Source organism: Eucyclogobius newberryi, unplaced genomic scaffold, assembly GCF_026437365.1.
Source record: "Eucyclogobius newberryi isolate DKJ021-1_F unplaced genomic scaffold, fEucNew1.0.hap1 SCAF_7, whole genome shotgun sequence".
In the NCBI taxonomy this organism is placed as follows: Eukaryota; Metazoa; Chordata; class Actinopteri; order Gobiiformes; family Gobiidae; genus Eucyclogobius; species Eucyclogobius newberryi.
In genome coordinates, this window is record NW_027316389.1 from 34279713 (window position 1) to 34305529 (window position 25817).

General features: G+C 52.8%; 1 protein-coding gene across 1 annotated transcript in view; it reads right to left on the minus strand.

Moving 5' to 3' along the window:
- LOC140348519 (voltage-dependent calcium channel subunit alpha-2/delta-1-like) overlaps positions 1-25817 on the minus strand; it is a 181738-nt gene that overhangs the window by 15894 nt on the left and 140027 nt on the right. Inside the window, exon 11 of the mRNA XM_072434451.1 lies at positions 18835-18993. Within this exon, the coding sequence (XP_072290552.1) occupies positions 18835-18993 (159 nt within the window). The remainder of the gene's footprint in view (positions 1-18834; positions 18994-25817) is intronic.

Genomic DNA, 25817 nt, shown 5'->3' on the forward strand with positions numbered 1-25817 from the left:
GGAGGAGTGGAGGAGTGAAGGAGTGGAGGAGTGAAGAGAGGAGTGGAGGAGTGAGGAGTGAGTGAGAGGAAGGAGAGGAGGAGTGAGGAGTGAAGGAGTGGAGGAGTGAAGGAGTGAGGAGTGGAGGAAGGAGTGGAGGAGTGAGGAGTGAAGGAGAGGAGGAGTGGAGGAGTGAAGGAGTGAGGAGTGGAGGAGTGAAGGAGTGAGGAGTGAAGGAGTGGAGGAGAGTGAAGGAGTGGAGGAGTGGAGGAGTGGAGGAGTGGAGGAGTGGGGAGTGAAGGAGTGGAGGAGTGAGGAGTGAAGGAGAGGAGGAGTGAGGAGTGAAGGAGTGAAGGAGAGGAGGAGTGGAGGAGTGAGAGTGGAGGAGTGAGGAGTGGAGGAGTGAAGGAGTGGAGGAGTGAAGGAGTGGAGGAGTGAAGAGTGGAGGAGTGGAGGAAGGAGTGGAGGAGTGAAGGAGTGGAGGAGTGGAGGAGTGAGGAGTGGAGGAGTGAAGGAGTGGAGGAAAGGAGAGAGGAGTGAAGGAGTGGAGGAGTGAAGGAGTGAGGAGTGAAGGAGTGAAGGAGTGGAGGAGTGAAGGAGTGGAGGAGTGAAGGAGTGAAGGAGTGGAGGAGTGAAGGAGTGGAGGAGTGAAGGAGTGAGGAGTGGAGGAGTGGAGGAGTGAAGGAGTGAGGAGAGGAGTGGAGGAGTGAGAGGAGAGTGGAGGAGTGGAGGAGTGAGGAGTGAAGGAGTGAGGAGTGAGGAGTGAGGAGTGAAGGAGTGGAGGAGTGGAGGAGTGAAGGAGTGGAGGAGTGAAGGAGTGGAGGAGTGGAGAGGGAAGGAGTGGAGGAGTGAAGGAGTGGAGGAGTGAAGGAGTGAAGGAGTGGAGGAGAGGAGTGGAGGAGTGAAGGAGTGAGGAGAGGAGGTGGAGGAGTGAGGAGTGAAGGAGTGGAGGAGTGAAGGAGTGAGGAGTGGAGGAGTGAAGGAGTGGAAGGAGTGGAGGAGTGAAGGAGTGGAGGAGTGAAGGAGTGGAGGAGTGGAGGAGTGAAGGAGTGGAGGAGTGGAGGAGTGAGGAGGAGGAGAGGAGGAGTGAAGGAGTGGAGGAGTGGAGGAGTGAAGGAGTGGAGGAGTGAAGGAGTGGAGGAGTGGAGGAGTGAAGGAGTGGAGGAGTGAAGGAGTGGAGGAGGTGAGGAGTGAGGAGGAGTGAGGAGTGGAGGAGTGAAGGAGTGAGAGAGTGAGGAGTGGAGGGAGTGGAGGAGTGAAGGAGTGAAGGAGTGGAGGAGTGGAGGAGTGGAGAGTGAGGAGTGAAGGAGTGAGGAGTGGAGGAGTGAAGGAGTGAAGGAGTGGAGGAGTGAAGGAGTGGAGGAGTGGAGGAGTGAAGGAGTGGAGGAGTGAAGGAGTGAGGAGTGGAGGAGGAGTGGAGGAGTGAAGGAGTGAAGGAGAGGAGGAGTGGAGGAGTGAAGGAGTGGAGGAGTGGAGGAGTGAAGGAGTGAGGAGTGAAGGAGTGGAGGAGTGAAGGAGTGGGGAGTGGAGGAGTGGAGGAGTGAGAGGAGTGGAGGGAGTGAAGGAGTGGAGGAGTGAAGGAGTGAAGGAGAGGAGGAGTGGAGGAGTGAAGGAGTGAAGGAGTGGAGGAGTGGAGGAGTGAAGGAGTGGAGGAGAGTGGAGGAGTGAAGGAGTGAAGGAGTGGAGGAGTGAGGAGTGGAGGAGTGGAGGAGTGAAGGAGTGAAGGAGTGGAGGAGTGAAGGAGTGGAGGAGTGGAGTGAAGGAGTGAGGAGTGAAGGAGTGGAGGAGTGAAGGAGTGAGGAGTGGAGGGAGAGTGGAGGACGTGAAGGAGTGAGGAGAGGAGGAGTGAAGGAGTGGAGGAGTGGAGGAGTGAAGGAGTGGAGGAGTGAAGGAGTGGAGGAGTGGAGGAGTGAAGGAGTGGAGGAGTGAAGGAGTGGAGATAAGGAGTGAAGGCGTGGAGGAGTGAAGGAGTGGAGGAGTGAAGGAGTGAAGGAGTGGAGGAGTGAGAGTGGAGGAGTGAAGGAGTGAGGAGTGGAGGAGGTGGAGGAGTGGAGGAGTGAGGAGTGGAGGAGTGGAGGAGTGAAGGAGTGAAGGAGTGGAGGAGTGAAGGAGTGGAGGAGTGGAGGAGTGAAGGAGTGGAGGAGGAGTGTGAGGAGTGGAGGAGTGGAGGAGAGGAGTGGAGGAGTGAAGGAGTGAGGAGAGAGGAGTGGAGGAGTGAAGGAGTGGAGGAGTGGAGGAGTGAGGAGTGAAGGAGAGTGAAGGAGTGGAGGAGTGAAGGAGTGAGGAGTGGAGGAGTGGAGGAGTGGAAGGAGTGGGGGAGAGTGAAGGAGTGGAGGAGTGAAGGAGTGAAGGAGAGGAGGAGTGGAGGAGTGAAGGAGTGAAGAGAGAGGAGTGAGGAGTGAGGAGTGAGGAGTGGAGGAGTGGAGGAGTGAGGAGTGAAGGAGTGAAGGAGTGGAGGAGTGAGGAGTGGAGGAGTGAGGAGTGGAGGAGTGAAGGTGGAGGAGTGAGGAGTGAAGGAGTGGAGGAGTGAGGAGTGGAGGAGAGTGAAGGAGTGGAGGAGTGAAGGAGTGGAGGAGTGAAGGAGTGAAGGAGTGGAGGAGTGAAGGAGTGGAGGAGTGAAGGAGTGGAGGAGTGGAGGAGTGGAGGAGTGGAGGAGTGAAGGAGTGAGGAGTGGAGGAGAGAGGGAAGGAGTGACGAGAGAGGAGTGAAGGAGTGGAGGAGTGAGGAGTGGAGGAGTGGAGGAGTGAAGGAGTGAAGGAGTGAAGGAGTGGAGGAGTGAAGGAGTGGAGGAGTGGAGGAGTGAAGGAGTGAGGAGTGAAGGAGTGGAGGAGTGGAGGAGTGAAGGAGTGGAGGAGTGAGGAGTGGAGGAGTGAAGGAGTGGAGGAGTGAGGAGAGGAGTGGAGGAGTGAAGGAGTGGAGGAGTGAGGAGTGGAGGAGTGAAGGAGTGAGAGTGGAGGAGTGAAGGAGTGAAGGAGTGAGGAGTGAAGGAGTGGAGGAGTGGAGGAGTGAAGGAGTGGAGGAGTGAAGGAGTGAGGAGTGAAGGAGTGAGGAGTGAGGAGTGGAGGAGTGAAGGAGTGAGGAGTGGAGGAGTGAGGAGTGAGGAGTGGAGGAGTGAAGGAGTGGAGGAGTGAAGGGAGTGGAGGAGTGAGAGGAGTGGAGGAGTGGAGGAGTGAAGGAGTGGAGGAGTGAGGAGTGAAGGTGGAGGAGTGAAGGAGTGGAGGAGTGAGGAGAGGAGTGGAGGAGTGAAGAGTGGAGGAGTGAAGGAGTGGAGGAGTGAGGAGTGGAGGAGTGAGGAGTGAAGGAGTGGAGGAGTGAGGAGTGAAGGAGTGAAGGAGTGGAGGAGTGAAGGAGTGGAGGAGTGGAGGAGTGAAGGAGTGGAGGAGTGAAGGAGTGGAGGAGTGGGAAGGAGTGGAGGAGTGAAGAGTGAGAGAGGAGGAGTGAGGAGTGAAGGAGTGGGGAGTGAGGAGTGAAGGAGTGAGGAGTGAAGGAGTGGAGGAGTGAGGAGTGGAGGAGTGGAGAGTGAGGAGTGAGGAGTGGAGGAGTGAAGGAGTGGAGGAGTGAAGGAGTGAGGAGAGGAGGAGTGGAGGAGTGAAGGAGTGAGGAGAGGAGGAGTGGAGGAGTGAAGGAGTGGAGGAGTGGAGGAGTGGAGAAGTGAAGGAGTGAAGGAGTGGAGGAGTGAAGGAGTGAGGAGTGAGGAGTGAAGGAGTGAGAGTGGAGGAGTGAAGGAGTGGAGGAGTGGAGGAGTGAAGGAGTGGAGGAATGAAGGAGTGAAGGAGTGGAGGAGTGAAGGAGTGGAGGAGTGAAGGAGTGACAGGAGTGGAGAGTGAAGGAGTGGAGGAGTGAAGGAGTGGAGGAGTGGAGGAGTGGAGGAGTGGAGGAGTGAAGGAGTGGAGGAGTGGAGGAGGAGTGGAGGAGTGAAGGAGTGGAGGAGAGGAGGAGTGGAGGAGTGAAGGAGTGGAGGAGTGGAGGAGTGAAGGAGTGAAGGAGTGAAGGAGTGGAGGAGTGAAGGAGTGGAGGAGTGGAGGAGTGAAGGAGTGAAGGAGTGGAGGAAGTGGATGAGTGAAGGAGTGGAGGAGTGAAGGAGTGGAGGAGTGAAGGAGTGAGAGTGAGAGGAGTGAAGGAGTGGAGGAGTGAAGGAGTGGAAGGAGTGGAGGAGTGAAGGAGTTGAGGAGTGAAGGAGTGGAGGAGTGAAGGAGTGAAGGAGTGAAGGAGTGGAGGAAGTGAGGAGTGAAGGAGTGGAGGAGTGAAGGACTGGAGGAGTGAAGGAGTGAAGGAGTGAAGGAGTGGAGGAGTGAAGGAGTGGAGGAGTGAAGGAGTGGAGGAGTGAAGGCGTGGAGGAGTGAAGGCGTGGAGGAGTGAAGGAGTGAAGGAGTGGAGGAGTGAAGGAGTGAGGAGTGAAGGAGTGGAGGAGTGAGGAGTGAAGGAGTGAGGAGTGAAGGATTGGAGGAGTGAAGGAGTGGAGGAGTGAAGGCGTGGAGGAGGTAAGGCGTGGAGGAGTGAAGGAGTGGAGGAGTGAAGGAGTGGAGGAGTTGAGGAGTGAAGGAGTGGAGGAGTGAAAGGAGTGAGGAGTGAAGGCGTGGAGGAGTGAAGGCGTGAGAGTGGAGGAGTGGAGGAGTGAAGGCGTGGAGGAGTGAAGGAGTGGAGGAGTGGAGGAGTGGAGGAGTGAAGGAGTGGAGGAGTGGAGGAGTGAAGGAGTGGAGGAGTGAAGGAGTGGAGGAGTGGAGGAGTGAAGGAGTGGAGGAGTGAAGGAGTGGAGGAGTGGAGGAGTGGAGGAGTGAAGGAGTGGAGGAGTGGAGGAGTGGAGGCAGTGGAGGAGTGAAGGCGTGGAGGAGTGGAGGAGTGGAGGAGTGAAGGATTGAAGGAGTGGAGGAGTGGAGGATGAGGAAGGAATGGAGGAGTGGAGGAGTGAAGGAGTGAAGGAGTGGAGGAGTGAAGGAGTGAAGGAGTGGAGGAGTGAAGGAGTGAAGGAGTGAAGGAGTAGAGGAGTGGAGGAGTGGAGGAGTGAAGGAGTGGAGGAGTGGAGGAGTGGAGGAGTGAAGGAGTGGAGGAGTGGAGGAGTGAAGGCGTGGAGGAGTGGAGGAGTGAAGGAGTGAAGGAGTGGAGAAGTGGAGGAATGGAGGACTGAAGGAGTGGAGGAGTGGAGGGGTGAAGGAGTGGAGGAGTGGAGGAGTGGAGGAGTAGGAGGAGTGAAGGAGTGGAGGAGTGAAGGAGTGGAGGAGTGGAGGAGTGAAGGAAGTGAAGGAGTGGAGGAGAGGAGTGGCGGAGTGAAGGAGTGAAGGAGAGGAGGAGTGGAGGAGTGAAGGCGTGGAGGAGTGAAGGAGTGGAGGAGTGAAGGAGTGGAGGAGTGAAGGAGTGGAGGAGTGAAGGCGTGGAGGAGTGAAGGAGTGGAGGAGTGAAGGAGTGGAGGAGTGAAGGAGTGAAGGCGTGGAGGAGTGAAGGAGTGGAGGAGTGGAGGAGTGGAGGAGTGAAGGCGTGGAGGAGTGAAGGAGTGAAGGAGTGAAGGAGTGAAGGAGTGGAGGAGTGAAGGAGTGAAGGAGTGAAGGAGTGGAGGAGTGAAGGCGTGGAGGAGTGAAGGAGTGGAGGAGTGAAGGAGTGAAGGAGTGGAAGGAGTGAAGGAGTGAGGAGTGGAGGCGTGGAGGAGTGAAGGCGTGAAGGAGTGGAGGAGTGAAGGCGTGGAGGAGTGAAGGAGTGGAGGAGCGGAGGAGTGAAGGCGTGAGGAGTGGAGGAGTGGAGGAGTGAAGGAGTGGAGGAGTGGAGGAATGGAGGAGTGAAGGAGTGAAGGAGTGGAGGAGTGGAGGAGTGAAGGAGTGGAGGAGTGGAGGAGAGAAGGAGTGGAGGAGTGAAGGAGTGGAGGAGAGGAGGAGAGTGGGGAGTGGAGGAGTGGAGAAGTGGAGGAGTGGAGGAGTGAAGGAGTGGAGGAGTGAAGGAGTGGAGGAGTGGAGGAGTGGAGGAGTGGAGGAGTGAGAGTGAAGGAGTGAAGGAGTGGAGGAGTGGAGGAGTGGAGGAGTGGAGGAGTGAAGGAGTGGAGGAGTGAAGGAGTGGAGGAGTGGAGGAATGGAGGACTGAAGGAGTGAAGGAGTGAAGGAGTGGAGGAGTGGAGGAGTGAAGGAGTGAAGGAGTGAAGGAGAGGAGGAGTGGAGGAGTGAAGGAGTGGAGGAGTGGAGGAGTGGAGGAATGAGGAGTGAAGGAGTGAAGGAGTGAAGGAGTGGAGGAGTGAAGGAGTGGAGGAGTGAAGGAGTGAAGGAGTGAGGAGTGGAGGAGTGAGGAGTGAGGAGTGGAGGAGTGAGAGGAGTGAAGGAGTGGAGGAGTGGAGGAGTGGAGGAGTGGAGGAGTGGAGGAGTGGAGGAGTGAAGGAGTGAAGGAGTGAAGGAGTGGAGGAGTGGAGGAGTGGAGGAGTGAAGGAGTGGAGGAGTGAAGGAGTGGAGGAGTGGAGGAATGGAGGACTGAAGGAGTGAAGGAGTGAAGGAGTGGAGGAGTGGAGGAGTGAGGAGTGAAGGAGTGAAGGAGAGGAGAGTGGAGGAAGTGAAGGAGTGGAGGAGTGGAGGAGTGGAGGAATGGAGGAGTGAAGGAGTGAAGGAGTGAAGGAGTGGAGGAGTGAAGGAGTGGAGGAGTGGAGGAGTGAAGGAGTGAAGGAGTGGAGGAGTGAAGGAGTGGAGGAGTGGAGGAGTGAAGGAGTGGAGGAGTGAAGGAGTGGAGGAGTGAAGGAGTGGAGGAGTGGAGGAGAGGAGTGGAGGAGTGAAGGAGTGGAGGAGTGGAGGAGTGGAGGAGTGGAGGAGTGAAGGAGTGGAAGGAGTGGAGGAGTGAAGGAGTGAAAGGAGTGGAGGAGTGAAGGAGTGAGGAGTGGAGTGGAAGGAGTGAAGGAGTGGAGGAGTGAAGGAGTGGAGGAGTGAAGGAGTGAAGGAGTGGAGGGGAGGAGTGGAGGAGTGAAGGAGTGAAGGAGAGGAGGAGTGGAGGAGTGAAGGAGTGGAGGAGTGGAGGAGTGAAGGAGTGAGGAGTGAAGGAGTGGAGGAGTGAAGGAGTGGAGGAGTGGAGGAGTGAAGAGTGGAGGAGTGAAGGAGTGGAGGAGTGGAGGAGTGAAGGAGTGGAGGAGTGAAGGAGTGAAGGCGTGGAGGAGTGAAGGAGTGGAGGAGTGAGGAGTGAAGGAGTGGAGGAGTGAAGGAGTGGAGGAGTGAAGGAGTGGAGGAGTGGAGGAGTGGAGGAGTGGAGGAGTGAAGGAGTGGAGGAGTGGAGGAGTGAAGGAGTGAAGGAGTGGAGGAGTGAAGGAGTGGAGGAGTGGAGGAGTGAAGGAGTGGAGGAGTGAAGGAGTGGAGGAGTGGAGGAGAGGAGTGGAGGAGTGAAGGAGTGGAGGAGAGGAGGAGTGGAGGAGTGAAGGAGTGGAGGAGTGGAGGAGTGAAGAGTGAAGGAGTGAAGGAGTGGAGGAGTGAAGGAGTGGAGGAGTGGAGGAGTGGAGGAGTGAAGGAGTGGGGAGTGAAGGAGTGAGGAGTGAGAGCTGAAGGAGTGAAGGAGTGGAGGAGAGGAGTGGAGGAGTGAAGGAGTGAAGGAGAGGAGGAGTGGAGGAGTGAAGGAGTGAAGGAGAGGAGGAGTGGAGGAGTGAAGTAGTGGAGGAGTGGAGGAGTGGAGGAGTGAAGGAGTGAAGGAGTGTGAAGGAGTGGAGGAGAGTGAAGGAGTGGAGGAGTGGAGGAGTGAAGGAGTGAAGGAGTGGAGGAGTGAAGGAGTGGAGGAGTGGAGGAGTGAAGGAGTGGAGGAATGAAGGAGTGAAGGCGTGGAGGAGTGAAGGAGTGGAGGAGTGAAGGAGTGAAGGAGTGGAGGAGTGAAGGAGTGGAGGAGTGAAGGAGTGGAGGAGTGGAGGAGTGAGGAGTGAAGGAGTGGAGGAGTGGAGGACAGGAGTGGAGGAGTGAAGGAGTGGAGGAGAGGAGGAGTGGAGGAGTGAAGGAGTGAGGAGTGTAGGAGTGAAGGAGTGAAGGAGTGAAGGAGTGGAGGAGTGAAGGAGTGGAGGAGTGGAGGAGTGAAGGAGTGAAGGAGTGAGGAGTGGATGAGTGAAGGAGTGGAGGAGTGAAGGAGTGGAGGAGTGAAGGAGTGAAGGTGTGGAGGAGTGAAGGAGAGGAGTGGAAGGAGTGAAGGAGTGAAGGAGTGGAGGAGTGAGAAGGAGTTGAGGAGTGAAGGAGTGGAGGAGTGAAGGAGTGAAGGAGTGAAGAGTGGAGGAGTGAAGGAGTGAAGGAGTGGAGGAGTGAAGGACTGGAGGAGTGAAGGAGTGAAGGAGTGAAGGAGTGGAGGAGTGAAGGAGTGGAGGAGTGAAGGAGTGGAGGAGTGAAGGAGTGGAGGAGTGAAGGTGTGGAGGAGTGAAGGCGTGGAGGAGTGAAGGAGTGAAGGAGTGGAGGAGTGAGAGGAGTGAAGGAGTGGAGGAGTGAAGGAGTGGAGGAGTGAGGAGTGGAGGAGTGAAGGCGTGGAGGAGGTTAAGGCGTGGAGGAGTGAAGGAGTGGAGGAGTGAAGGAGTGGAGGAGTTGAGGAGCTAAGGAGTGGAGGAGTGAAGGAGTGGAGGAGTGAAGGAGTGGAGGAGTGAAGGCGTGGAGGAGTAAGGCGTGGAGGAGTGAAGGCGTGGAGGAGTGGAGGAGTGGAGGAGTGAAGGCGTGGAGGAGTGAAGGAGTGAAGGAGTGGAGGAGTGGAAGGAGTTGAGGAGTGAAGGAGTGAGGAGTGAAGGAGTGGAGAGTGGAGGAGTGGAGGCATGGAGGAGTGAAGGCGTGGAGGAGTGAAGGAGTGGAGGAGTGAAGGAGGTGAAGGAGTGAGGAGTGGAGGAGTGAAGGAGTGAAGGAGTGAAGGAGTGGAGGAGTGAAGGAGTGGAGGAGTGGAGGAGTGGAAGGAGTGAGGGAGTGAAGGAGTGGAGGAGTGAAGGAGTGAAGGAGTGGAGGAGAGGAGTGGAGGAGTGAAGGAGTGAGGAGAGGAGGAGTGGAGGAGTGAAGGAGTGAAGGAGAGGAGGAGTGGAGAGTGAAGTAGTGGAGGAGTGAAGGAGTGGAGGAGTGAAGGAGTGAGAGTGAGGAGTGGAGGAGTGAAGGAGTGGAGGAGTGGAGGAGTGAAGGAGTGAAGAGTGAGGAGTGAAGAGTGGAGGAGTGGAGGAGTGAAGGAGTGGAGGAATGAAGGAGTGAAGGCGTGGAGGAGTGAAGGAGTGGAGGAGTGAAGGAGTGAGGAGTGGAGGAGTGAAGGAGTGAGGAGTGAAGGAGTGGAGGAGTGAGGAGTGGAGGAGTGAAGGAGTGGAGGAGTGGAGGAGAGGAGTGGAGGACGTGAAGGAGTGAAGGAGAGGAGGAGTGGAGAGTGAAGGAGTGGAGGAGTGGAGGAGTGAAGGAGTGAAGGAGTGGAGGAGTGAAGGAGTGGAGGAGTGGAGGAGTGAAGGAGTGAAGGAGTGGAGGAGTGGATGAGTGAAGGAGTGGAGGAGTGAAGGAATGGAGGAGTGAAGGAGTGAAGGTGTGGAGGAGTGAAGGAGTGGAGGAGTGAAGGAGTGAAGGAGTGGAGGAGTGAAGGAGTTGAGGAGTGAAGGAGTGGAGGAGTGAAGGAGTGAAGGAGTGAAGGAGTGGAGGAGTGAAGGAGTGAAGGAGTGGAGGAGTGAAGGACTGGAGGAGTGAAGGAGTGAAGGAGTGAAGGAGTGGAGGAGTGAAGGAGTGGAGGAGTGAAGGAGTGGAGGAGTGAAGGAGTGGAGGAGTGAAGGCGTGGAGGAGTGAAGGCGTGGAGGAGTGAAGGAGTGAAGGAGTGGAGGAGTGAAGGAGTGAAGGAGTGAAGGAGTGGAGGAGTTGAGGAGTGAAGGAGTGGAGGAGTGAAGGAGTGGAGGAGTGAAGGAGTGGAGGAGTGAAGGCGTGGAGGAGGTAAGGCGTGGAGGAGTGAAGGAGTGGAGGAGTGAAGGAGTGGAGGAGTTGAGGAGTGAAGGAGTGGAGGAGTGAAGGAGTGGAGGAGTGAAGGAGTGGAGGAGTGAAGGCGTGGAGGAGGTAAGGCGTGGAGGAGTGAAGGAGTGGAGGAGTAAAGGCGTGGAGGAGTGAAGGAGTGGAGGAGTGAAGGCGTGGAGGAGTGAAGGAGTGGAGGAGTGGAGGAGTTGAGGAGTGAAGGAGTAGAGGAGTGAAGGCGTGGAGGAGTGAAAGCGTGGAGGAGTGAAGGAGTGGAGAAGTGGAGGAGTGAAGGAGTGAAGGAGTGGAGGAGTGGAGGAGTGAAGGCGTGGAGGAGTGAAGGCGTGGAGGAGTGGAGGAGTGGAGGAGTGAAGGCGTGGAGGAGTGAAGGAGTGGAGGAGTGGAGGAGTGAAGGAGTGGAGGAGTGGAGGAGTGAAGGAGTGGAGGAGTGAAGGAGTGGAGGAGTGGAGGAGTGAAGGAGTGGAGGAGTGAAGGAGTGGAGGAGTGGAGGAGTGGAGGAGTGAAGGAGTGGAGGAGTGGAGGAGTGGAGGCATGGAGGAGTGAAGGCGTGGAGGAGTGGAGGAGTGGAGGAGTGAAGGATTGAAGGAGTGGAGGAGTGGAGGAATGAAGGAGTGGAGGAGTGGAGGAGTGAAGAAGTGAAGGAGTGGAGGAGTGAAGGAGTGAAGGAGTGGAGGAGTGAAGGAGTGAAGGAGTGAAGGAGTAGAGGAGTGGAGGAGTGGAGGAGTGAAGGAGTGGAGGAGTGGAGGAGTGGAGGAGTGAAGGAGTGGAGGAGTGGAGGAGTGAAGGCGTGGAGGAGTGGAGGAGTGAAGGAGTGAAGGAGTGGAGAAGTGGAGGAATGGAGGACTGAAGGAGTGAAGGAGTGGAGGAGTGGAGGGGTGAAGGAGTGGAGGAGTGGAGGAGTGGAGGAGTGAAGGAGTGGAGGAGTGAAGGAGTGGAGGAGTGGAGGAGTGAAGGAGTGAAGGAGTGGAGGAGAGGAGTGGAGGAGTGAAGGAGTGAAGGAGAGGAGGAGTGGAGGAGTGAAGGCGTGGAGGAGTGAAGGAGTGGAGGAGTGAAGGAGTGGAGGAGTGAAGGAGTGGAGGAGTGAAGGCGTGGAGGAGTGAAGGAGTGGAGGAGTGAAGGAGTCGAGGAGTGAAGGCGTGGAGGAGGTAAGGCGTGGAGGAGTGAAAGAGTGGAGGAGTGAAGGAGTGGAGGAGTGAAGGAGTGGAGGAGTGAAGGAGTGGAGGAGTGAAGGCGTGGAGGACGTAAGGCGTGGAGGAGTGAAGGAGTGGAGGAGTGAAGGCGTGGAGGAGCAAAGGAGTGGAGGAGTGAAGGCGTGGAGGAGTGAAGGAGTGGAGGAGTTGAGGAGTGAAGGAGTAGAGGAGTGAAGGCGTGGAGGAGTGAAGGCGTGGAGGAGTGAAGGAGTGGAGGAGTGGAGGAGTGAAGGAGTGAAGGAGTGAAGGAGTGGAGGAGTGGAGGAGTGAAGGCGTGGAGGAGTGAAGGCGTGGAGGAGTGGAGGAGTGGAGGAGTGAAGGCGTGGAGGAGTGAAGGAGTGGAGGAGTGGAGGAATGGAGGAGTGGAGGAGTGAAGGAGTGGAGGAGTGAAGGAGTGGAGGAGTGGAGGAGTGAAGGAGTGGAGGAGTGAAGGAGTGGAGGAGTGGAGGAGTGGAGGAGTGAAGGAGTGGAGGAGTGGAGGAGTGGAGGCATGGAGGAGTGAAGGCGTGGAGGAGTGGAGGAGTGGAGGAGTGAAGGATTGAAGGAGTGGAGGAGTGGAGGAGTGAAGGAGTGGAGGAGTGGAGGAGTGAAGGAGTGAAGGAGTGGAGGAGTGAAGGAGTGAAGGAGTGGAGGAGTGAAGGAGTGAAGGAGTGGAGTGGAGGAGTGGAGGAGTGGAGGAGTGAAGGAGTGGAGGAGTGGAGGATTGGAGGAGTGAAGGAGTGGAGGAGTGGAGGAGTGAAGGCGTGGAGGAGTGGAGGAGTGAAGGAGTGGAGGAGTGGAGGAGTGGAGGACTGAAGGAGTGAAGGAGTGGAGGAGTGGAGGAGTGAAGGAGTGGAGGAGTGGAGGAGTGGAGGAGTGAAGGAGTGGAGGAGTGAAGGAGTGGAGGAGTGGAGGAGTGAAGGAGTGAAGGAGTGGAGGAGAGGAGTGGAGGAGTGAAGGAGTGAAGGAGAGGAGGAGTGGAGGAGTGAAGGCGTGGAGGAGTGAAGGAGTGGAGGAGTGAAGGAGTGAAGGAGTGGAGGAGTGAAGGAGTGGAGGAGTGAAGGCGTGGAGGAGGTAAGGCGTGGAGGAGTGAAGGAGTGGAGGAGTGAAGGCGTGGAGGAGTGAAGGAGTGGAGGAGTTGAGGAGTGAAGGAGTAGAGGAGTGAAGGCGTGGAGGAGTGAAGGCGTGGAGGAGTGAAGGAGTGGAGGAGTGGAGGAGTGAAGGAGTGAAGGAGTGGAGGAGTGGAGGAGTGAAGGCGTGGAGGAGTGAAGGCGTGGAGGAGTGGAGGAGTGGAGGAGTGAAGGAGTGGAGGAGTGAAGGAGTGGAGGAGTGGAGGAGTGGAGGAGTGGAGGAGTGAAGGGGTGAAGGAGTGGAGGAGTGAGGAGTGAAGGAGTGGAGGAGTGGAGGAGTGGAGGAGTGGAGGAGTGGAGGATTGGAGGAGTGAAGGAGTGGAGGAGTGGAGGAGTGGAAGCATGGAGGAGCGAAGGCGTGGAGGAGTGAAGGAGTGGAGGAGTGGAGGAGTGAAGGAGTGAAGGAGTGGAGGAGTGAAGGAGTGAAGGAGTGGAGGAGTGAAGGAGTGGAGGAGTGAAGGAGTGGTGGAGTGGAGGAGTGAAGGCGTGGAGGAGTGGAGTAGTGAAGGAGTGAAGGAGTGGAGGAGTGGAGGAATGGAGGACTGAAGGAGTGGAGGAGTGAAGGAGTGGAGGAGTGGAGGAGAGGAGTGGAGGAGTGAAGGAGTGAAGGAGAGGAGGAGTGGAGGAGTGAAGGCGTGGAGGAGTGAAGGAGTGGAGGAGTGAAGGAGTGGAGGAGTGAAGGAGTGGAGGAGTGAAGGCGTGGAGGAGTGAAGGAGTGGAGGAGTGGAGGAGTGAAGGCGTGGAGGAGTGGAGGAGTGAAGGAGTGGAGGAGTGAAAGAGTGGAGGAGTGAAGGAGTGGAGGAGTGAAGGAGTGGAGGAGTGAAGGAGTGGAGGAGTGAAGGCGTGGAGGAGGTAAGGCGTGGAGGAGTGAAGGAGTGGAGGAGTGAAGGCGTGGAGGAGTGAAGGAGTGGAGGAGTGAAGGTGTGGAGGAGTGAAGGAGTGGAGGAGTTGAGGAGTGAAGGAGTAGAGGAGTGAAGGCGTGGAGGAGTGAAGGCGTGGAGGAGTGAAGGAGTGGAGGAGTGGAGGAGTGAAGGAGTGGAGGAGTTGAGGAGTGAAGGAGTAGAGGAGTGAAGGCGTGGAGGAGTGAAGGCGTGGAGGAGTGAAGGAGTGGAGGAGTGGAGGAGTGAAGGAGTGAAGGAGTGAAGGAGTGAAGGAGTGGAGGAGTGGAGGAGTGAAGGCGTGGAGGAGTGAAGGCGTGGAGGAGTGGAGGAGTGGAGGAGTGAAGGCGTGGAGGAGTGAAGGAGTGGAGGAGTGGAGGAATGGAGGAGTGGAGGAGTGAAGGAGTGGAGGAGTGAAGGAGTGGAGGAGTGGAGGAGTGAAGGAGTGGAGGAGTGAAGGAGTGGAGGAGTGGAGGAGTGGAGGAGTGAAGGAGTGGAGGAGTGGAGGAGTGGAGGCATGGAGGAGTGAAGGCGTGGAGGAGTGGAGGAGTGGAGGAGTGAAGGATTGAAGGAGTGGAGGAGTGGAGGAGTGAAGGAGTGGAGGAGTGGAGGAGTGAAGGAGTGAAGGAGTGGAGGAGTGAAGGAGTGAAGGAGTGGAGGAGTGAAGGAGTGAAGGAGTGGAGTGGAGGAGTGGAGGAGTGGAGGAGTGAAGGAGTGGAGGAGTGGAGGATTGGAGGAGTGAAGGAGTGGAGGAGTGGAGGAGTGAAGGCGTGGAGGAGTGGAGGAGTGAAGGAGTGGAGGAGTGGAGGAGTGGAGGACTGAAGGAGTGAAGGAGTGGAGGAGTGGAGGAGTGAAGGAGTGGAGGAGTGGAGGAGTGGAGGAGTGAAGGAGTGGAGGAGTGAAGGAGTGGAGGAGTGGAGGAGTGAAGGAGTGAAGGAGTGGAGGAGAGGAGTGGAGGAGTGAAGGAGTGAAGGAGAGGAGGAGTGGAGGAGTGAAGGCGTGGAGGAGTGAAGGAGTGGAGGAGTGAAGGAGTGAAGGAGTGGAGGAGTGAAGGAGTGGAGGAGTGAAGGCGTGGAGGAGGTAAGGCGTGGAGGAGTGAAGGAGTGGAGGAGTGAAGGCGTGGAGGAGTGAAGGAGTGGAGGAGTTGAGGAGTGAAGGAGTAGAGGAGTGAAGGCGTGGAGGAGTGAAGGCGTGGAGGAGTGAAGGAGTGGAGGAGTGGAGGAGTGAAGGAGTGAAGGAGTGGAGGAGTGGAGGAGTGAAGGCGTGGAGGAGTGAAGGCGTGGAGGAGTGGAGGAGTGGAGGAGTGAAGGAGTGGAGGAGTGAAGGAGTGGAGGAGTGGAGGAGTGGAGGAGTGGAGGAGTGGAGGAGTGAAGGGGTGAAGGAGTGGAGGAGTGAGGAGTGAAGGAGTGGAGGAGTGGAGGAGTGGAGGAGTGGAGGATTGGAGGAGTGAAGGAGTGGAGGAGTGGAGGAGTGGAAGCATGGAGGAGCGAAGGCGTGGAGGAGTGAAGGAGTGGAGGAGTGGAGGAGTGAAGGAGTGAAGGAGTGGAGGAGTGAAGGAGTGAAGGAGTGGAGGAGTGAAGGAGTGGAGGAGTGAAGGAGTGGTGGAGTGGAGGAGTGAAGGCGTGGAGGAGTGGAGTAGTGAAGGAGTGAAGGAGTGGAGGAGTGGAGGAATGGAGGACTGAAGGAGTGGAGGAGTGAAGGAGTGGAGGAGTGGAGGAGAGGAGTGGAGGAGTGAAGGAGTGAAGGAGAGGAGGAGTGGAGGAGTGAAGGCGTGGAGGAGTGAAGGAGTGGAGGAGTGAAGGAGTGGAGGAGTGAAGGAGTGGAGGAGTGAAGGCGTGGAGGAGTGAAGGAGTGGAGGAGTGAAGGAGTCGAGGAGTGAAGGCGTGGAGGAGGTAAGGCGTGGAGGAGTGAAAGAGTGGAGGAGTGAAGGAGTGGAGGAGTGAAGGAGTGGAGGAGTGAAGGAGTGGAGGAGTGAAGGCGTGGAGGAGGTAAGGCGTGGAGGAGTGAAGGAGTGGAGGAGTGAAGGCGTGGAGGAGTGAAGGAGTGGAGGAGTGAAGGTGTGGAGGAGTGAAGGAGTGGAGGAGTTGAGGAGTGAAGGAGTAGAGGAGTGAAGGCGTGGAGGAGTGAAGGCGTGGAGGAGTGAAGGAGTGGAGGAGTGGAGGAGTGAAGGAGTGAAGGAGTGGAGGAGTGGAGGAGTGAAGGCGTGGAGGAGTGAAGGCGTGGAGGAGTGGAGGAGTGGAGGAGTGAAGGCGTGGAGGAGTGAAGGAGTGGAGGAGTGGAGGAGTGGAGGAGTGGAGGAGTGAAGGAGTGGAGGAGTGAAGGAGTGGAGGAGTGGAGGAGTGAAGGAGTGGAGGAGTGAAGGAGTGGAGGAGTGGAGGAGTGGAGGAGTGAAGGAGTGGAGGAGTGGAGGAGTGGAGGCATGGAGGAGTGAAGGCGTGGAGGAGTGGAGGAGTTGAGGAGAGAAGGATTGAAGGAGTGGAGGAGTGGAGGAGTGAAGGAGTGGAGGAGTGGAGGAGTGAAGGAGTGAAGGAGTGGAGGAGTGAAGGAGTGAAGGAGTGGAGGAGTGAAGGAGTGAAGGAGTGGAGGAGTGGAGGAGTGGAGGAGTGAAGGAGTGGAGGAGTGTAGGAGTGGAGGAGTGAAGGAGTGGAGGAGTGGAGGAGTGAAGGCGTGGAGGAGTGGAGGAGTGAAGGAGTGAAGGAGTGGAGGAGTGAAGGAGTGGAGGAGTGAAGGAGTGAAGGAGTGGAGGAGTGAAGGAGTGGAGGAGTGGAGGAGTGAAGGAGTGGAGGAGTGGAGGAGTGAAGGAGTGGAGGAGTGGAGGAGTGAAGGAGTGAAGGAGTGGAGGAGAGGAGTGGAGGAGTGAAGGAGTGAAGGAGAGGAGGAGTGGAGGAGTGAAGGCGTGGAGGAGTGAAGGAGTGGAGGAGTGAAGGAGTGGAGGAGTGAAGGCGTGGAGGAGTGAAGGAGTGGAGGAGTCAAGGAGTCGAGGAGTGAAGGCGTGGAGGAGTGAAGGAGTGGAGGAGTGAAGGAGTGGAGGAGTTGAGGAGTGGAGGAGTGGAGGAGTGGAGGAGTGAAGGAGTGGAGGAGTGAAGGAGTGGAGGAGTGAAGGCGTGGAGGAGGTAAGGCGTGGAGGAGTGAAGGAGTGGAGGAGTGAAGGCGTGGAGGAGTGAAGGAGTGGAGGAGTGAAGGCGTGGAGGAGTGAAGGAGTGGAGGAGTGAAGGAGTGGAGGAGTGGAGGAGTGGAGGAGTGGAGGAGTGGAGGAGTGGAGGAGTGAAGGAGTGGAGGAGTGAAGGAGTGGAGGAGTGGAGGAGTGAAGGAGTGAAGGAGTGGAGGAGAGGAGTGGAGGAGTGAAGGAGTGAAGGAGAGGAGGAGTGGAGGAGTGAAGGCGTGGAGGAGTGAAGGAGTGGAGGAGTGAAGGAGTGAAGGAGTGAAGGAGTGGAGGAGTGAAGGAGTGGAGGAGTGAAGGCGTGGAGGAGGTAAGGCGTGGAGGAGTGAAGGAGTGGAGGAGTGAAGGCGTGGAGGAGTGGAGGAGTGGAGGAGTGGAGGAGTGAAGGAGTGGAGGAGTGAAGGAGTGGAGGAGTGGAGGAGTGAAGGAGTGAAGGAGTGGAGGAGAGGAGTGGAGGAGTGAAGGAGTGAAGGAGAGGAGGAGTGGAGGAGTGAAGGCGTGGAGGAGTGAAGGAGTGGAGGAGTGAAGGAGTGAAGGAGTGAAGGAGTGGAGGAGTGAAGGAGTGGAGGAGTGAAGGCGTGGAGGAGGTAAGGCGTGGAGGAGTGAAGGAGTGGAGGAGTGAAGGCGTGGAGGAGTGAAGGAGTGGAGGAGTGAAGGCGTGGAGGAGTGAAGGAGTGGAGGAGTTGAGGAGTGAAGGAGTAGAGGAGTGAAGGCGTGGAGGAGTGAAGGCGTGGAGGAGTGAAGGAGTGGAGGAGTGGAGGAGTGAAGGAGTGAAGGAGTGGAGGAGTGGAGGAGTGAAGGCGTGGAGTAGTGAAGGCGTGGAGGAGTGGAGGAGTGGAGGAGTGAAGGCGTGGAGGAGTGAAGGAGTGGAGGAGTGGAGGAGTGGAGGAGTGGAGGAGTGAAGGAGTGGAGGAGTGGAGGAGTGGAGGAGTGAAGGAGTGGAGGAGTGGAGGGGTGAAGGAGTGGAGGAGTGAAGGAGTGGAGGAGTGGAGGAGTGAAGGAGTGGAGGAGTGAAGGAGTGGAGGAGTGGAGGAGTGGAGGAGTGAAGGAGTGGAGGAGTGGAGGAGTGGAGGCATGGAGGAGTGAAGGCGTGGAGGAGTGAAGGAGTGGAGGAGTGAAGGAGTGGAGGAGTGGAGGAGTGAAGGAGTGAAGGAGTGGAGGAGTGAAGGAGTGAAGGAGTGGAGGAGTGAAGGAGTGAAGGAGTGGAGGAGTGGAGGAGTGAAGGAGTGGAGGAGTGGAGGAGTGGAGGAGTGAAGGAGTGGAGGAGTGGAGGAGTGAAGGCGTGGAGGAGTGGAGGAGTGAAGGAGTGAAGGAGTGGAGGAGTGGAGGAATGGAGGACTGAAGGAGTGAAGTAGTGGAGGAGTGGAGGAGTGAAGGAGTGGAGGAGTGGAGGAGTGGAGGAGTGAAGGAGTGGAGGAGTGAAAGAGTGGAGGAGTGGAGGAGTGAAGGAGTGGAGGAGAGGAGTGGAGGAGTGAAGGAGTGAAGGAGAGGAGGAGTGGAGGAGTGAAGGAGTGGAGGAGTGGAGGAGTGAAGGAGTGAAGGAGTGAAGGAGTGGAGGAGTGGAGGAGTGAAGGAGTGAAGGAGTGGAGGAGTGAAGGAGTGGAGGAGTGGAGGAGTGAAGGAGTGGAGGAGTGAAGGAGTGGAGGAGTGAAGGAGTGAAGGCGTGGAGGAGTGAAGGAGTGGAGGAGTGAAGGAGTGAAGGAGTGGAGGAAGGAAGGAGTGGATGAGTGGAGGAGTGGAGGAGTGGAGGAGTGAAGGAGAGGAGGAGTGGAGGAGAGGAGTGGAGGAGTGAAGCAGTGGAGGAGAGGAGGAGTGGAGGAGTGAAGGAGTGGAGGAGTGAAGGAGTGAAGGAGTGAAGGAGTGGAGGAGTGAAGGAGTGGAGGAGTGGAGGAGTGGAGGAGTAAAGGAGTGAAGGAGTGGAGGAGTGGAGGAGTGGAGGAGTGAAGGAGTGGAGGAGTGAAGGAGTGAAGGAGTGAAGGAGTGAAGGAGTGAAGGATTGGAGGAGTGAAGGAGTGGAGGAGTGAAGGAGTGAAGGAGTGAAGGAGTGGAGGAGTGAAGGAGTGAAGGAGTGGAGGAGTGAAGGAGTGGAGGAGGGAAGGAGTGAAGGAGTGAAGGAGTGGAGGAGTGAAGGAGTGGTGGAGTGAAGGCGTGGAGGAGTGAAGGAGTGGAGGAGTGAAGGAGTGAAGGAGTGAAGGAGTGGAGGAGTGAAGGAGTGAAGGAGTGGAGGAGTGAAGGAGTGGAGGAGTGAAGGAGTGAAGGAGTGAAGGAGTGGAGGAGTGAAGGAGTGGAGGAGTGAAGGAGTGAAGGAGTGAAGGAGTGGAGGATTGGAGGATTGGAGGAGTGAAGGCGTGGAGGAGTGAAGGAGTGGAGGAGTGAAGGAGTGGAGGAGTGAAGGCGTGGAGGAGTGAAGGAGTGGAGGAGTGAAGGAGTGGAGGAGTGAAGGAGTGGAGGAGTGGAGGAGTGAAGGAGTGAAGGAGTGGAGGAGAGGAGTGGAGGAGTGAAGGAGTGAAGGAGAGGAGGAGTGGAGGAGTGAAGGCGTGGAGGAGTGAAGGAGTGGAGGAGTGAAGGAGTGAAGGAGTGAAGGAGTGGAGGAGTGAAGGAGTGGAGGAGTGAAGGAGTGGAGGTAGTTACGGTGGAGAGCTGTTGGAAGGCGAACTCGAAGCCCTTGGTGTAGTTGGTGATGCCTTTAGCCGTCATGTTCTGCACGGCGTCCTTCAGGAGCTTCTTGTTCCTGACGTTGGCCTGCACCAGGTGGTCGAAGCACGCCGTCTTCTTCACACGCGTGTTGAACTGGGCACAAAGGGAGAACGCGCCATTAGGGACGACCACGTTGTTCCGTGAATCGATAATCGGGATCGTTCAGGTCACACTTTTCCTCAAAATAAACTGTGTGTTTGCAGATGCCTTTTCTTTTTTATATCTGGTGGATTATGTCGCACTGACGTCAAAACTGGTCACAGACTGGATGAACGTTAATGTATTTAGACACTGAGAATGAAAGGGAATTGAGGATTTCACTGATTAGTCGCAACTTTGTCAAAATTATTGATGCGTTTTTAAATTGATTATGAAACAAGTTTATTTGTGGGGACAGGAATGTGTCAGAGTGAATATAGAGGCATAAAAAGAAGCTAAAATATTGGATTGGGGAAAAAAGGAGACATGTTGTGCTTTTTTCCAGGTGTTTAGTATTGAACTACAACACAATTAAATCATCATTTTACATTGTATTCATTGTAAAACCGCAATATTGATTTAAAATGGCTCAATAACAGAAAGAGGTCCATTGACTTCCTGTTCAAAACTGCAGAAGTGATAAGCCCCGCCTCTTCATAATGACATTTTATTGTAACAAGCAGCAGATTTTATGCCATTTATGTGTTTTTTGTTGTTGAAAAGTGGCTATGTGACATTTTAGAACTCTACATGTGTCACTCTTCATTTTTCAAGCAATCACAACTAAGTACAGGGATGTGGGCGGGTATAGGGGGTAGGTGAAACAAGGCTTTTCTGAGCACTGGATTCTCAGTTTCAGGACAAAACAGGATTAACTCAAACATGCAGGAATCAATCTGAATACAACTGTGAGAAAACTAATAATGAAGACACACTGTTGTAACAAGAGTAAAAGCTCATTAAAGTTGACTTAGCAGAATATGTCCCCTTTAAATAGTAGAATAAAAATGAAAGAATGTAATGTAATATAAATACTCACAGTGGAAAGAGTAAGCAAAACGTGTCCTCAAGTAAGAGTAATGCTACACTATCAAATATATTACTCAAGTAGGAGTAAAAGTGTGGTAAAAAAAAAAAAAAATTGATGAAGTAGTAGCGGTACACACATATTCTGCAAATGTTACTCTTTTTTAATGTTCCCTCGTTAAAAAAACACATCTGAAGTTGCTTTGCTTCATTCATTGACGTTTTGAACAGGAAGTCAATGGACTCCTTCTGTTATTGAGCCATTTTAAATCAATATTGCGGTTGTACAATGAATAAAATGTAAAATGATGATTTAATTGTGTTGTAGTTCAATACTAAACACCTGGAAAAAAGCACAACATGTCTCCTTTTTTTCCCCAATCCAATATTTTAGCTCCTCCTTTTATGCCTCTATATTCACACTCATTAAGTTTATTTCTCTATTTACCACCTGCACTCACTGTCCATCTTGTTAGGCACGGTAAACCTCAGATTCAACTAGTCTAAAACACTTCAACTGCTTTTCATCTCCATTAGTCACACATTCAACAGACCATCACTCACCGCCACACTCCCTACTCTAATTACAACTCACTCAACTACCGCACATGCTTTAAGGTTTCCAGAACCACGTATCACAGTGAAAATAACACCAAATATTTTTACTCTAAATACAAATATCATACAAACTTTTTCCATGATAATATTCTGGGTTAATATGAACAGATATTATGTAAGTAGTCACTGTTTTGAGCTTTAAACCATGTTATAACAGTGTTCCCTCATTAAAAGGGGAGCGTTAAATAGTTTCATTCATGTTTCTTGTTTTGTCTTTATTTTATTTTTAAATGCCGTTATATATACATTTTTATTTATTTTTTCATGGCAGTCTTGACCAAGAAGCAGCAAAGTTCAACACACACTTAAAACATACAAACAACAATAAAAACACAACACAACACGATGAAGCACATATTAATCCTGTTTAGTAAGTAGAAAACACTTCACTAGACACATTTTTAGCATTTCTTCAAATCGCATTCAATTCAACTGTGTGCTAACATTAGCATGTCGGGGCAGGCTAGCTTTTGTTGATTTTCCCCATGGTCATTTTCTCTGCTGCCTGTAGATGGAGTGTTAACACAAATTGAGAGGTGAGAGAATGTCTGACTGATCAATGTACGGTATAAACTATCTGGAGTTGGAAACACAAAGCAAAGTGACTCCAGAGTGCAGACCGGATCCGGCCCGCACGCTCAGAAGCAGCTTTATTGGCAGCTCTAGCATAAGCACGTCTGAGAGGACTTCACGTGTTTACATGTGTTAGTGTGTCTCCCTGTGTCCTGGATCTCCTGTCCCACAAGTGCTTGTCCCCTCCACTGGCTCTGACCCACATTAAAGGCGGTATGGACGATTTTTCAACGATTTGAGAACTCAGGCGGAAGTGCACATGCCACTCCCCCGTGTGGACTGATACAACACACACGTGCGTTTGTTTATTAGCGCAACGGAGCGCATCGCATCTCTCGTCTCCCGTAGATTTCTGTCCACTTCTGCGTCAGCTCGTACTGTCTTTCTCCGTCTTCATTTTGCCCCGTACACTGAGGGAACTATATTATGATAGATCCATTCGCTTAGGCACGCGGAAACATGGGGACGAGCCTGACGCGGCTGCAGGTGAGCGGTAGGTGCGTTTTATGATTGATACGTGGCAGGACAAATGATTTATCCACGCCACGAGGAAATATGATAAAAAAATTGCTGAAAAAAATAGTCCATTCCACCTTTAAAACTCTTTAGGGGAGCATCCGCGGCGCTCTGTCCTCCGCTCCTCACGCCGTTTATCATCCGCACACTTTCATTCACGCGCCTTCTCCTCTCACGCCGCGTCTTTGGCCATGTCATTGACTTTGGAGCTAAATGTTTTGTCTCGAGAGGAAAAGAACAGGCTTTGTGCACTCAGCGTGACTCTGCGTCCTGGGCCTGAGGGCTCGGGCCAGAGAACGTGTAAAGGACAATAACAGTATAAATGTTCTGCACTAATCAACATACAGTAAGATCATTTTAACATTGTACATAACATTTTGTCATGCCATCACAGGGATCAGATCGCAATATTACCCAGCCTAGAGATAATGCTTCTATTTGTATTAGTTTTAAATGACTTTTTATTGGAGCTTAGCAACTCAACACATCGCATTAACTATTTACATTTAAGCGTCCTCTTATAAGTGTCCCACAGCCTCCTCCAGCTCCGGGCCGAGCAGATAAACAGTTACATTTATCAAGTCATGGTCTGGGTTCCTCTTTTATGTCACCATGGCAACAGGCCCACTGTATCCAGAAGTGCTAAAAGCTTTTTATAAAGGTGTGAACCCTATGCCCTAATACACCAGAGTGCTACAGGTTGTTTGTACTGCTATAAAGGATTTGTCCCTAAGAGTAATATACGCAGGGCCGTCTCTAGCTGTGTGGGTCCCTGTGCAAAGCGTAAAAAACATCTCTGGACAAGCTGAAAAAGTGTTCAAAGTAAAACGTAAACCCACAACACAATGTTCAGATTATTGTGGAGGTTTGAGGCAAAGAAACAAAACAGGCGTAGTTTCAAAAAACAAACGGGGCCCTGCTTACGACGACGGACGTACTGCGCTGGAATTGTGCAGGAATAAAATCATATTTTTGGGGGAAAACCTGTGCATAAAGCAGCTTTGTGCATTTGTGTGAGCTTTTCTCTCACCTAGATTGAACAAAAGTTTCCGTCACGGGGTGGGCAGGGAACGCACGCTCACCCACATGCACGCTCACCCACATGCACGCTCACGCACGCTCACCCACATGCACGCTCACCCACATGCACGCTCACCCACATGCACTCCCACCCACATGCACGCTCACCCACATGCACGCTCACCCACATGCACGCTCACCCACATGCACGCTCACCCACATGCACGCTCACCCACATGCACGCTCACCCACATGCACGCTCACCCACATGCACGCTCACCCACATGCACGCTCACCCACATGCACGCTCACCCACATGCACGCTCAAATGACAACACCCATGTGCCAAATGACCACACCCATGTGCCAAATGACCACACCCATGTGCCAAATGACCACACCCATGTGCCAATCCATTGAACACTGTCATCAGGCGCGCAAACACAAGATCGCTTAATTGTAGACGCACCGATCAGATTTAAGCACTATAAAAATGCAGCATGTGAGTTCACCAAACTGAACCAAAGGGGAAGCAAGAGGAAGAAGCAGAGTGAAAATGAGAAGGCGGAAGAGGAGGAGGAGGAGTAGAAGGAGGCAGAGGCCGTGCCAGAGGTGGAGGTCGAGGTGGAGGTAGGGATAGAGGTAGAGGAAGAGGAAGAGGAAGACTTCAAGCAGGAGGAAGAGGGGGAGGAGTTTGGGAGGGTTCTTTTTTGTACTGGATAAAATGTAATGTTTTTCACCATGTTGGCTTGAGTATATGGAAAAAAAATATATGACATTGTCAACAGCATTAGTCTTGTGTCCTGTGTGGTGTCTACAGTGATGCACACAAGTGTGTGTAGTGTTCACTGTGTGTGTTGTTTTGCACAAAGTGTGAACAGACATTGTGTTTACAGTTGTGCAAATCCGAGCCATGTTTTGCAAATTCACGGTGCACTTCACCCACACGACTCTGTGCACTTAGAAGCAGAATTTTTGCAGTGTGTAACTGGTGTGTAACTGGTGTGTAACTGGTGTGTAACTGGTGTGTAACTGGTGCAAACATGGTTAAGTCATATGCAACATGTGTGTTTCATATGGTAAAAAAATATGGTTTTGATCAATTAGTGCAGAGTTTTTACAAGAGTGTTTCATTTTGCAAAGGAGATAAGGTGTTTTGCTAATTGGGTTTGTGGTTGTGCTAATTGTGTGTAGGGTTTTGCTAAATAAAACAAAACTATCAAAATTGTGTTTATTCAATCGTAAAAAACTGTAATAACATGTTCTTAAAGACGTTTCTCTTAGTAATACAACTATAACATGTCTATATTTCATTATTTCCCATTTTGCAGATATTCTTCTAAAACGGCTTGATCATGGAAATAGGTCCATTGAAATACAGAAAAGTGGGCGGAGATGTGGGCTATGTGCAGACCAGACTTTTCTCAGCTCCCACGCTTCGATTGCAGGACAAGACATAATAAATACATGTCAATTTGGGTAAAGTAATGATGAGAAAACACTGTTGTAACACGGTTTTAAAAGTACTTCTGTAGTAACATTATGCATCAGAAGTATGTTTTGGGTGTGGTGATTCTAGGCCACAGAAAGCAGTCGGCAACATCTCAAAGTTGTGTTTGAGTGCAAGTATTTTGAGATGTTGCATTTATTGTATTTTTTTCTCATAATGTCCCTTTGGGGGCTCCAAAGTTTTCCAGTTTTATAAAATGTAACGTTTCTATTTCTTTGCTGGAGAAATGACGCTGTAGCTCATTGACAACATGTTTTGTGTCAGTGCAAATACCTTTGCATTGGTTTTCCTGTGTTAAGGCTAAAAATAATGTATGTGAAGTATCTCCAAACAATAGCTGCAAGCTTTGAAGTTGCTAATTAGCGCGAATGATACAAAACACACAACATCGAGTTTGTGTTTGATAAAAGCAAACTCCAAAATGCTAGTTTAGCTCAAAGTGAAATTATATAGATGATTAAAAATGTGTAAACAAACACATTTAAAATTCTAGCATGGAGGCAAAGCTGAAGTGGAACATAATGTGACTTCAAAGGAGAAACTGGGATTAACCTCAGAATATCACAAAAATAATGATACATATGAGCGACATCAGAGCCTGGATTGAAGACTATCGTATTTTACATTATTAGTATATTTTATAGATTACGTTGCATTGTTGATGAAGGCAAAATCCAGATTTAGCAGTTTTACTGGACAAATACTTACAGAAATGTTGAGCCCACAATAGTTTTTATTTTATGTCCCGATATATCACATAATACACCACAAAAATAATAGTTTATGTGGTGATGTTCAACTGGAATTTTAAGGCTAGATATGTGTATTTTTTCAATCCTTTGTGATAGAAAAGCAAACTAGCTGGCATCACTACCCTGGAAATTCAAAACTGTTGCATATTTTTCGGTTAAAAACACTTAAAATTAAACAAATTAGGTCAATGATGTCAATTAATTATTGAGAATGTGTTTAGGTTTACTTCTATTTGCCTCCAGTTGCTTCCTTTTTGGAATTTTCAACATTTTGATGACATGGAGTTTAAAGGGTTTAGAGGTCATGCTAATATAAATAACCAAGCAACAGCACAAACATCAACATTGTACTCAACCTTTTTCGTCCAACATCCAGAATGAACCACAAAGTGTGCAAAGTAGCTCCAACCAAAACGGGTGGAATTTAGCCTTAATTCTCGTACAAATCTTGCTGCTCCCCGGTGATCCGATTACAACATCTCATCAGCCTCTGTGCTTTTGTGGGCTTGTGTTGGGATTAGCATGACACAGGAGGAAAAGGCTAATCTTCCAACAGGCTAATCCCGCTACACTGGACTCTTCTGCCCCCCTTACACCCAGGACTGTGGCCTGCCGAGCGGACTGACAGAGCTAGCACGGCTCAGCGCGCCCGATCAATGTGACGGCTGAGATGGAAAGAGGAAAAAAAGAAAAGAAAAGACAGAAGCGAGAAGGAGAGAGCAGATGAGGACAAGAGAAAATATCCGAAGAATAAGTTTTATGACAGCTGGATGTACACTGTAGAAAAAAAAGTCGACTTACTCCACTGGAAAGAAAATTTTGCCTGAAACAACACAAATATCCCAGAAATATGTAGAAAGAAATATAATAATTTAGGTTGAGCAAAAGTACAGTACTCAAGTGACATTTTTACGTACCGATAT